This window comes from Gossypium arboreum, chromosome 10 (assembly GCF_025698485.1).
Source record: "Gossypium arboreum isolate Shixiya-1 chromosome 10, ASM2569848v2, whole genome shotgun sequence".
Classification (NCBI taxonomy): Eukaryota; Viridiplantae; Streptophyta; class Magnoliopsida; order Malvales; family Malvaceae; genus Gossypium; species Gossypium arboreum.
Window position 1 is genome coordinate 17,621,729 of NC_069079.1, and position 12,957 is coordinate 17,634,685.

At 29.4% G+C, this 12,957-nt stretch overlaps 1 protein-coding gene across 1 annotated transcript; it reads right to left on the minus strand.

The window, feature by feature from the left end:
- Positions 1-1,080: 1,080 nt before the first annotated feature.
- LOC108487082 (histone H3.2) lies at positions 1,081-1,756 on the minus strand. The gene has a single exon (XM_017791312.2). It carries the CDS (start codon positions 1,648-1,650, stop codon positions 1,240-1,242), a length of 411 nt encoding a protein of 136 aa, XP_017646801.1. The 5' UTR covers positions 1,651-1,756; the 3' UTR covers positions 1,081-1,239.
- Positions 1,757-12,957: the final 11,201 nt, after the last annotated feature.

Here is a 12,957-nt window from a genome sequence, read left to right on the forward strand (position 1 = left end):
CTATTTGTGAAGTCTAAAAAACTTCACTAACAATGTATTAAATAATTTTACTAATATTTATCCTTTATAAAATTCAAAGATATCTTAAATTCTTAATAGAATTTTTAAAAGGAAGTGAGTTTGAAGTAAACCTGCACAACACAAACCCAAAATCTTATTTCATTTTCAAAATCACTTTTTCTTTAAAAAAAAAACTGTTTGGATTGAAATCCAATTTGTTGGAATTAATTTGGCATCCTTAATTATATCCAATTAAGTATGTTTAACGAAACAAAGAATTTAAGAATGATAAAAAAAGAAATTAGGATAAAACCATGTAAAAGAAAAGAAAAGAAAAAAAAATGGCAATCATGTCCCTTTAAACAATTATTTAACACAATCAGTGAAGTTGAGACAAAACGAAGTGTGCCATCTCAGCATTTGGATCAATGCTCCAAATAACAAGGCACTTTTGTCCTTTTAATATGGACATTATAATATAATAATACATTTTAATTCTAAAGTGCAAAAGCTCAGTAAACAATGTATGTACAAGATGTGTGATGTGTTGATTGATTATTTCATCTTTTAATTATGAAGTCAGAATTTAATTAAAATATTACTATGAAAACTATTCACTGTTATTAACAATAAATAACTTAATTTCGACTAAAAAATATATGTAAAATTAACTTGTAACATTGCTAAAAGTACAAAAAATTTGTGGAAGGAGGTACAATTATTTCTTTTTAAAAACAAATATATAAAAGACAGAGCAATGAAAAAGATAAATATATATTCGAAGTAAAATTTAATGGAAACTCCAACACTTGTGCAATTTGATAGATTGGGCTGCCCAATTCATACAAATTAGGCTTAACCAATAAATTTTTTCTACGCTCCAAATTGGGTTTCATGCGTTTGTTTCATGTTTTTGTATTAGGTTTAGACTTGCTAAATGGTGAGATTATTCATTTAAATTCAAAGATGAACATATTTGTACTTGATTTCCGCAATGAAATTTTATGATTGGGAAAGCTGTTTATGGCACATTGAAACTTATCATTGCGGAAGCTGTTGCTTATCTCCATGATCATTGGATTTATTATAAACGTAAGTGCCACAGAAGCTTTATTATGTTTAAGAAAAACAAACAATAAATTATTTGTATTAGATTAAGGTTAAGAAAGGACATTAACCTCCACATTTTCAATATTAAAACCCATGGAAATCTGAATAATACATAGATCATAAAAGCCACTAAGCTCTCTCGCCCCTAATACGACGAGCCAATTGGATGTCCTTAGGCATTATAGTAACCCTTTTAGCGTGAATAGCGCACAGATTGGTGTCTTCAAAAAGCCCAACCAAGTAAGCTTCCGCGGCCTCCTGGAGAGCGGCCACAGCGCTACTTTGGAACCTCAGATCTGTTTTGAAATCTTGGGCGATTTCTCTTACCAGCCTTTGAAATGGGAGTTTCCTGATTAAAAGTTCAGTGCTCTTCTGGTACTTTCGGATTTCACGCAAGGCCACAGTTCCTGGCCTGAATCTGTGCGGCTTCTTCACTCCACCAGTAGCCGGAGCTGATTTTCGAGCCGCTTTTGTGGCCAATTGCTTCCTCGGTGCCTTGCCTCCCGTGGATTTTCTAGCGGTTTGCTTGGTACGAGCCATTTGCGTTGTGAAAGATAAAACTGGGTTTCTGAGTTATGACTTGTTTGTTGTTAAGGAAATGAGGAACGCTTTTGGGCTGTGAAATAAAGTGGTGAGTTTGGGGTTTTAAATCGAGGGAAGCTCTGGAGATTTGAAATGTGGAAATGGAGGGGAATTGCTTTCGATTTCAATCGGACGGTCGAGAGAAGATGTGACTTGGATTCTGATCCGCGTGAAATGATTTGACCAATAGAATTTGGTTATTCAGGCGCCAAATATCTTTTATTTTCAAGAAATTTTTTTGGAGTGTTTGGGCATATTTAGAATTTGGGTAAACTCCATCGCAGATAAGTCATCCAACTATCATTTTTTTTTTAAATTAGTCACCTAATTATGATCAACTAATAATGAACATTTTTTAAATTAATCTCTCAACTAATTGAGATTTTTTTGGTTTATTTTCACTAATTGTCGTTAGCGGCTAATGGGAGAGTGATAAAATAATTATTATAATAATAAATTTAGCCTTCAACTTTTATATATATCTATTTAGTTATAATTTTTAAAAATTAACCCTCAAAATTTATAATTAATTTTAACTTAATCCTAAATCTAAAAATTTAAATATATATAAATAATAATATAAAATTTAAATTTATTATTATATTTTTAAAATATTTATGTATTTTATATCTAAAAATTTCAAAATTAACCCACTTGGACAAGTCTAATTATCACTAAACCCTTCCTTCTCCCTCGAATAAAATTCCCATGCACTCTATTTGTGCCCGTATAGGTGCTCCTCAATTCAATTTTGCCACGTGGATTACAAAAGTTTAGTGACAATTAAACTTGTTCATGACATATTTTACTAGAAAAGTGAGAGAATTTAAATAAAAATATAGATTTAAAAATGAGTTTGAAAAAAAATAAAGTCCGTTTTTTAAACGGGTCAAGTCTTGGGTAAGATTTTTTTTACCTGGGCTCAACCCGGCCTGAATTCGCAGAAAATAAATATTGCTGCTATTTTTTATTATTTTGCTATCATTTCACTATTATATTGCTACTATTTTGTTATTATTATCTGGATATTATATTACTCTTGTTTCATTACTAATTTTGTTACTATTTAGTGGTATTTGTTTGTTAAGTTGTACTTATCTTAGTATTATTTAAGTATATTTTTTAATTTTTTTTCACTTGTTGAGAAACATTTATTTTAATGTTTTCGATGTATTTGATGTATTATATTTTTTAAATTTATTTTTATGTAAAAATTAATACGGGCAAACTGGGCTCAGTTTTATCATTGTTATTCAATTTTAGGCCCTTTTTTTAGGTCGGGCCTAGAAAACGAGCCTAAATTTTTTACTTGGCGTAGCCATGGGCAACTCTAGTGATAACTGATAACAGAGATTATAATATAAAAAATTTTAATACAGGCAAGCTAGTCTCGAGTTTTAGCATTTTTATTCGGCCCAAGCTTGGGAAAAATTTTAGGCCCATTTTTCGGGTCGGGCCTAGAAAATGGGCCTAATTTTTTTACTTGTAACACCCTACACCAGACCCGATCGTCGAGTCCGAGCAACAAGATGTCACATTCATCGCTCGCTGGAGCGACTATAATTAATTTTATTCAACTTTAAACCATTGTAAGATTTAATTCAAGCAAAGAAACATTAATCACAATAACAAACCATTTATGAGGTTTATACGAGCTTACAAAATCTCCAATAACAAATCCGAGGTTGAATAGGGATCAAACATCCATCATACGATATCCAATTCAACAGGAGCATTCAATTAAGAACAAACCAAACGAGACTCAACTATGTACATGTCAACTTAAAATAAAAACGGAATATAAAAACATTGATGAGTTCGGGATTATTGACTGGATGATGAAATCGTAGTTCAAATATCTTGAATTATACCTAACCTGTGAACGAAAAACAAATCGTATGTTGAGCAGTGGAACTCAATATTTCTATGATTAAAATAACAAATTTTCAAGTTAAGAAAATTGAAATATCCATCTAGTATGTCATTCATATCAAGTGGAAAACCAATTCATTTAGCATTGCAATAAAAATGATCGATTCTAGTTATATGCCAATAATTATCATAAAGCCTTTTTAAAATTCAATGCTAATCATGAATCAAACATTTATATTGTAACACCACCTAACCCTTATCCGTCACCGGAATAGGGTTACGAGGCATTATCGAAAAGTTCAGAACAATATGAGCAATCACATAATTATTCTACATACATATCGTAATTTATTTATAACATCCCTTTAATGAGCCGTCGAGGTCCAAAACATATATTAGCCTAAAAAGCGCTTGTCCGCTCTACGTACGATGTAGACTCCATCAGACACATATCGTTTTCTTTCTGATGGATCAAGAATAGATAGTTGTCTTATCAATAGATAGAAATAGGGGATTTCCCCCTTATTATTAATAGATTCCTTCTCTTTCTATTCCTACTCAAACAAATCGGGACTTAATTGGAAGCTCAGAAAATTTTCGTGAAATTTTAAAATTTTTCTTAAGTGCAGGGCTCACATGCTCGTGTGCCAGCCCGTATGGACTCAAAATGAGCCTTTTACATCAAGTAACCCAACCCTGCAATTCTTAAACCATAAGTAACTCATAAACGAATCTTTCAACCAATCCAATATAAGTTCAAATACAACTAAATTATGTCAAAAACCACAACCTAACCTAATGACCTAATCAATGTTTATTCATAAACATTATCATATGTATTATCCAAATCAATTCAATTGATTTTATTCAATCCAATTCAAATATTATATTAAAATGACCCAAACATGCCATTTCATAATCTTAGTATTTCATTTATATTGTATATAACCTTCCAAAGTCAATTTATAACACCATTTACAATCATATTTCAAAATGACCTATACAATCAACCTAGGTACATGCCATTTTACAAAAGAGAATATACATCACCACTTTGCTAAGTTCGGGATTTGCTTGGATACTGAACCGGAACTTTTAACTTCAACTAACCTGCGCACGGAAATGAACCGTACGCTGAATATATACACTCAGTGGTATTACTATAATTCAAATTTATAAATAATATAGTAAATTATGCATATTCAATTTACACAATTAATCTTTCAATAACCATTTCATAAGTTATATTCAATTAAAGTGATATGCTATTTCATTAATTTCAATTCATTTCATTCTCACTTCTCATTCCAATATCTCAATCCATTTCATATACATAATCATTCGGTCTATCAATTCATTCAATGCCAATTCTAATTTCCAATTCGTTCATTTACCTCTATTAACTTGACTCGGACTTTGACGGATACACGTATCCGACCAAATACATCAGTACTGCACCTTGTACATCATCGGCCTTGCCGAAGTGAATCGGTACCTAATACCTCATCGGATTTAATCCAAAGCAATAATACGACACATAGTGCCTCATCGGAATTATTCGAAGCAATATTATGACACATATAGTGCCTCATCGACTCGAGGTCAAAGTATCCCTGAGCACTTCCAATCCTATGGCATGCCAACTATATCCGACTTAGCCCTGACTAGTTAATAGGGTTTCCAATTCACTTTCTCAATTCAATTTCAATCAAATTCACACCAATCTCAAGTTCTCATATTTTCAATTCAATATCACAATAACTTATTTAATTCAATTCAAATCACTTTCAATTTCCAATCAATAAACATTCAAATATTCACATAATTCATAATTCAATATCATTTCTTTACCTCAATTCCACTTACCACACACATTAATTAAAATTCAAAAATAAATAATAACTAAATTTGAATTATAGTAATACAAACCGTGATTTCTCGATTTACTCCTCGTCAATCTTTTCCTTTCCTTTCTTGGCGAATGTCTCCGGCACAATATTAGTTACGAAAATTTAAAATAATTTACAATCATCAATACAAGATCAATTCACATCAAATATTTAAACTTTCTATTCAATTTTTACCTTAATTTCAATTTAATCCCTAACTAAAATTATTTTTCATTTCTATCACAGTTTATACTTTATTTTCACTTAATTTCTACTTATAGCTTAACTTAACCCTCAAATTTCCATCACAACACCCTAATTTCAAATTTCTTACAATTTAATCCCTATTACACAAAACTTATAACTTATTCTACAATTTAATCCTTTTCCCAATTCTAATTTGAATTTCTATCAACTCAATCCCTAATTCATCAATTAATTCAACATAAACTATATCCAAAAAATCTAGTAACTTTCAAAATTTCAATATATACCTAATAGTATTTTGTCCTAGGATCATAAAACTCAAAATTACAAGAAAAGGAATTAAATAGACATACCAATTTGAATTTGAATCCTTAGAACCCTAATTTTCTCTTTTCTTTCTTTCCCTTTCTTTCCTTCTTTTCTTCTCTGTTTCAATTTCTATTATGTTTCATTTCTTTTATTTGTTTATTTTATATAATAGTATAATAATATTAAATATCTTTTACTTAAATAATAAGTAAATATATAAATGTATTACAAGTGTATATATATTATAACACATGGTTCCATTACCATACAAATTTCATTATTTGGTTTATTTATTAATAATAATAATATAAAATAATAACATACTTATTTATTAAGTTAATATAATATAATATATATTTTAACTAAAAATATCTTTGATATTTCACATGTAAAGTGTAAACTGCCTCAACTTTAGAAATAGGCACAATTTCCTATTTAGCTCATTTAGTTTTTCTTTAATCTATAATTAAACTTTTACAATTTATTCAATTTAATCCTTATTCTTAATTAACCTTAATTTAAACAAATTCTCCTAACCAAAACCTAATTTATCACACAACTAACTTCCTAAATATTTATTATCCGTTTTACTAAAACGGATACCCGAAAATATATTTTTCTGATGCCTGTAAATTTTTGGGTCGTTACATATATCATTAACATTATAACAATCAATTCCATGTTCATTCCAATAAATAAACTACTAAAGTCTCTTTCTGAAGTCAATTGACTCGTTCATATTCATTTTTGCCTCCCCCAGAGCTCATTTCCAATTTATTCACACAGAAGTTCACGTATTTCCTTTATCATGATCCACATATATATATGCACAATTGATGCCATAACAATATACTATTTCATTTCATTATCTTTAATCAAGTCGCAAACTCATACCAATTTCACATAACTCATTTTGTTACATTATTTTATTGTTAATCTATTTCATTTCATTTTCAAGTTTTCACTTCCAATTATAATATCACACCTGACGGAACCATTTATTTTTCGCATATCATATCCTGTAATTATTTTCAATTACATAAGATACCTTGAATTTGGTCGTATTTGCATACTCGTATCTTCTACACTATTCTTATCATATGATAATGATTTCGTTACAATTCAATCTAATATATATTCACATTCAATTTCAAAATCACAATTCAATTCATCATAAACACACAATATCTCATGATAAACGTGTCTTATGAATCATCTTAAATAAGAACAAATAACTAGATAGGAATTTATCATATTAACATGCCATTACCCAAACTGAATCGTTGAGTTCATTACAATTTCGTACCAACCTTCCGAACTTATAAATCCAATTTACAATTTTTTTTCACATTAACAATTATTTTCATTGTCATTATAAATTTTTACAAATTAAGTCTCTATTAACTTGATTCAGGCACGAATGGATACACAAATCCAATCAATATCCCAATTTGGCACCCGGTGCCTCACCGGACAATTTTCGAAGAAAATAGATTGCGACCAGTGCTCATCGGTATGACCGAAACAAAAATTGTACCCATCACTCATCGATACGTAGTCAAAGTAACCATTTGGCACCTAGTGCCTCATCGGAACGTTCGAAAGTAATTAGTTTGTACCCAGTGCTCATCGGCATAACTGAAGTAAATGTTGTGTCCAGCATTCATCGAAATATCCAAAGGATAATGTGCCCAGCGCTCATCGACATATATTTGAAATAACTCCACCAGAGCAGTTAATAGGGTAATCATTTATTAAATTCCTTTATAAGTTCAATTCTCATTTTATCGATCTCAATATCATCTATTCATTACTCATGATATCATTTCATACATAACATAACATACCGTCTCAATTCCTAACCAGTTTCACCATTTCATTTAGTTTTAATTTTTCACTTTTATTCAAGTTAATCATCCATCTCAATAATTAATTAAATTCACATCAATATGATTCGATCAATCATAATCAACTATTAATTCATTTATAGTTCTTCTATTATTTTTCCTCCTCCTCCTCTCCATTTCACTTCCTTTATTTACGAGTATTTGTACAAGAATCATTAGTCTTAGTATGACATGCTTTTATGTAACATGAATTATCCTTCACTGTTTATACATATACTTTTAATAAAGTTGTCTTCCTTAGTAGTATTTACTAAATTATTTATATCCGGACCAACGAAATTCGAAATTAAGATCCGCCTTTTGTTTTTGAAACTAGACTTAATGAACTTTTTACCATAAAAATTTCAGAATTTATTTCAAAGTAGATTAATACTAGTTTGTTTTAAACCTCTCATGTTATGCTGTTAGGCAGTTTCAACTCTTTTTCACTAAAAATTAAATATTTTTTAGTACAAGTCTCATATTATGTTGTCGTCTGTTTCCTTTAAAATAAACTCATTAAGATTTTAGGAATATAAATATTATCTCCTAAATATATTTTTATTTTACAATTTATAATGATTTTTAAAGTTAGAACAATAGAACCCAAATCATTCAGATATTGTCTCATAAAAAGTATTATATCTCATAATCTAAAATTTCATTGCTTTCACCATTTCTTTTATGCAAAGCTAAACTTAATAATATTTAGTTTCATATTTTATTCAACCTCTAATTGAATTCCTACCATTTTTGGTGAATTTTTAGAGTCGTACTACCACTACTATCCATAAAGTGTTTCGTGAAACATTTTGCTCTTTCATTATTTGATTAAGTTTTTCTGATTTCATTATATAACATACTACATTCCAACCAAATTCAATGCCAAAACATATAACCATTAAGTTACACAAATTCTTATTTCTATTCTTATTAGTCCTCTAGTTCGATAATTAATCTCAAACATAGCATTTTAAATTCAAATGATCATTTTCAATTTACCTCGATGTCATACTTTGCAAAATAAAATAAATATATAACGAATATAACGATTCAATTTATAAAAATACAAACATAACATGAATTAACTTAGTAAGTTCCATATGAACAAACCTAACAAAAATAGCGACATACAAACGCCGAGAACTAATCTGCTAATTAGCTTAAATCTCGATCTATATAATAATTTATTTCAATTATGAATCCCAAGTGTTTTATAACATTCAATATAATGCATATTCACCCTATTAACATTTTTTTACAATTTCTCTAAAGTTTTACATTTTATTCAATTTAGTTCTTAAAATGAAATAATCTTAACTTTCATATTTGAGCTCCAATTTTTAAACCCATTTTAGTTTCATCCTTCAACAACCCTCTATTATAAATAATTATAGAAATTTCATATCAATTTTGATATACTCACGATTTAGTCCTTATGTTCAAAATTAATAATTTTCACTTTTCGAATTAATCATTTTTCATATGTAAGCTTAGAAGTTAATCATTTAACACCAGAACTTCAAACATTCAACTGAAGTAATATCTTCAATTTTTAACAATAACAAAAATTACAATATGAGTAAGCTAACTTATAGTACCGGAATTCTAAAAATGTAAAAATTACAAGAAACAGACTAATTAAAACATACCAATTGAAGCTTGAACTTTAAAAGCCATAACGTTTTCTCCAAACTTTTCTCCCCCCTGCGTCAATGATCTGAGGATGAAGAAACAAAACTGTTTCATTTCACCCACTCCCACCTTACATTCCTAATCTTTTATCTTTTATTATTTTATTTTATACGGTTTCTTTTCTTTTTCTTTATTTTTATTCCATGCATATATATAAATTATATATATATAATTTATATATATATATGCACATGTTAATCGGCCATTCAATGGGATTTAGTGGTTAATTGCCACTTTAGCCCTTTTATTTAATCCCAACCATAATCCTTTTTATAAATTATACTTTTACCACCTATACAATTTAGCCACTGTACTTAAATTAAGCACTAATTCAATGAAATTACTTAACCAAAATTCAATTCACTTATGATATAACTCTGAAAATATTTAATAAAAATATTTACTGGTCCAATTTATAGAAACGAGGTCCCGATACCTCAATTTCCAAAACCACTAACTTTAGAACTAATGCACCTGTACTTTTACTAATTGTCCAAATAGCAAATTTATCTTGTAGAAGCCCAAATTGCTAGGGCCCGATTTCATCAAAACCCAACCAAACCTCTAAACCCACTAAAACCTTTAACCCATGACCCATTTACATCTACCCAAACCCATTACAAAACCCAAATATTAAACCCCATTCAAAAGCCCATTAAGCCCCCCCAAAAAAAAACCTAACCAAAAAAAAAAAAAAAAAAGAAAAACCTAACCCCCAAAAAAAAAACTAAGAAGCCCTAGCCACCTAGCCATTTTCCCACTTGCCCCATTTTTTCTCCCATTTTTGATATCTATTGTCTACCACCACCACCTACAAAATAGAAAAAGAAATAATAGAAAATCATGTAAAAGATGGCTAATAAAAGCCATTCAAAAATCATGTAAGGGAGGAGGGGGAATTTTACAAAGATTGAAGAAAGAGACAAACACAAAAATCCCTTCAAATTTTGAACACAAAAGAAACATCAATAAAAAGGTTGCATTTTTTTCTTTTTTCCTCTTCTTTCGAATCTTTTTTCTTTCTTTTTTTTGTGTTGTTTTTTTTCTTTCTTTATATATACGTATATTGTTAAAAAAAAATTATTTACCTTTTCCGGCCACCCCACGGTGGCCGGCGACGGGCGGCGGCCGACGATCGGTCGGTGACCTACCCCCATTGACCGGATTTCCTTTTCCCCCCTCCCTTCTCTCTTCTTTCTCCCTTCCTTTTTTTTTCTTTCTCTCTTCAAAATGATTTTTTTTTGTCAAAAATTGGCCTTAAAGTATGTAGCGCTTTGCGATTTAGTCCCTCTTGCTATGTTATGTTTTGAGGGAAGGAATATTTTCTGTTTTGGCCCCCCACTGTTTCCGCGCGTGTTTAATATAGTCCTTTCCTTTTATTTTTATTTCAATTTTGCCCCAAATATTTTGTTTTTAGTTCAATTTAATCATTTTTAGTTATTTTACTATTTAAATTAATTATTTTAGTATTATTATTATATTTTATTTACTTATGTAGTGTGTTAATAATTTTATCATTTCTAATACGTATATATATATTATATGTGTTTTATATATATTATGTATATATTTTTTTAATGCAATTAGTTATATATTTCTTATACTATTCCATGTATGTATTTTATATCATCTTATGTATATGTTCTTAAATATTATTATATATAAATATATATATATTTTAAAATACCATATTGTGTATATATTATTATTACTAATTATTACTATTGCTAGTATTATTATAATTATTATTACATTAGTGTATATTTTATGTACATATATATATATATATATATATATTTTTTTGTACATATCATTATTTTATATTATTGTTGTAAATTTTTTTATGTATATATTTTTATGTACGTTTCCTAATAATTTCTTTTATTGTAGATATTATTATTATTATTATTACATACTTTTATTATATGCACATATATATATATATGTATTTTTATGTACATATTATTATTTTATATTATTATTACCAAATATATCATTTTTCCTATTTTATTATTAGTACATGATTTGTTTTTATTTTCTTTTTTGTAAATATCATTGTTATTGTTATTCTAATATTCTAGTATTCCATGTTAATATTTTTCATTAATGATATCATTTTTTGCGTCATTTATCTATTTTAATTTCTCACTTTAGGAATATTTTTCTCGTGTTTTAATTAATTTCAATAAATAAGGCAATGTTTCGCATTTTGGAACATCGAAGAATTGTGCCCTAACTTACGGGTTTCGGTTCTCTCGTTGGTTTTAAATAGCTAAATATCCTTTTGAGTTTTGAAATACACGGATTTCAATTTAAATTAAAAGACGACCTTGTGCTCGAATTCATGGTATTGTGTCCTAACTTACGGGATGTGATACTCGACATCTCGAGATAAGGAAATCATTAAACAAATCGATTTAAGCTAATTCAAGAATTTTAAAATCAGTATTAATAGAAAAGATCGTATTTCAAGTCCTTCCCGATTTTTTAATTTTCGACATTAAGACAATAACTAATCAATTCGGTACCAATTTTTTGGGCGTGTCGAGGTGCTAATCCTTCCTCGCACGTAACCGACTCGAACTCATTCTCTCAAGTTTTGTAGACCAAAGGCCTGTTTTAGTAAACTAAAATTGATTTATTAAAACAAAGGTGATCCGATCACACCTGATAAAAGATTGGTGGCGACTCCCGTTTAAATGTTCACTTTCAAACAAAGTCGATCCCCGTTTTCAAAAGAATGGTTTCGACAGCTTGGCGACTCCGCTGGGGACCTCTAGAGTCGAGCCTTAAATTGATTATTTTTTGTCTTTTGTCAAAAATCGAAAATCAATTTTAAATTTACTGCATTGCACGTTGTCTGTTATTTTCACGACTCTCTTCATAATATGCTTGCTTTAAGTGGTTTAACTCTTTGAGGTATCTTTGCATATCGCATCGCATTATTGGTCAATTTCACCCTCTTAAGTGGAAGTGAAAAACTACTCCTTCGTGAGGTCTTCACCTCCGTATAGGATAGTGGATCGCTTTCGGGATACATCCGTACCTGCGTCTTCGTGAGGTTTTCACCTCCGTATAGCCGTAGGGAAATGTATTCCCCTGAATCAAACTCGGTCTGTATGAACCTATAATGGGTGAGGATCGAGGAATCTGCCGGTTTGGGTACCCCTACTTTAGAACTAAGCAGCATATAGAGAGACCTAGGAGCTCACCCTAGGTAAAGCCACTCCGAACTCCTAGCAGTTACCCGACTAGGTGCTTTATTTGATTTATTTCTCCTGTGCTAACGTTTTTTTTTTTTTATATAAATGCATTGCATTACATCATTATAGAAAGGAGGTAATAGAGCAGTTTGTCATAAGAAAACGAATTTCTTGATAAAGTAAATTATAATACGGTTGTCTAAA

Bases quoted from the DNA above. Each gene is read 5' to 3' on its own strand.
- LOC108487082 (XM_017791312.2), bottom strand. From the start codon at position 1,650: ATGGCTCGTACCAAGCAAACCGCTAGAAAATCCACGGGAGGCAAGGCA.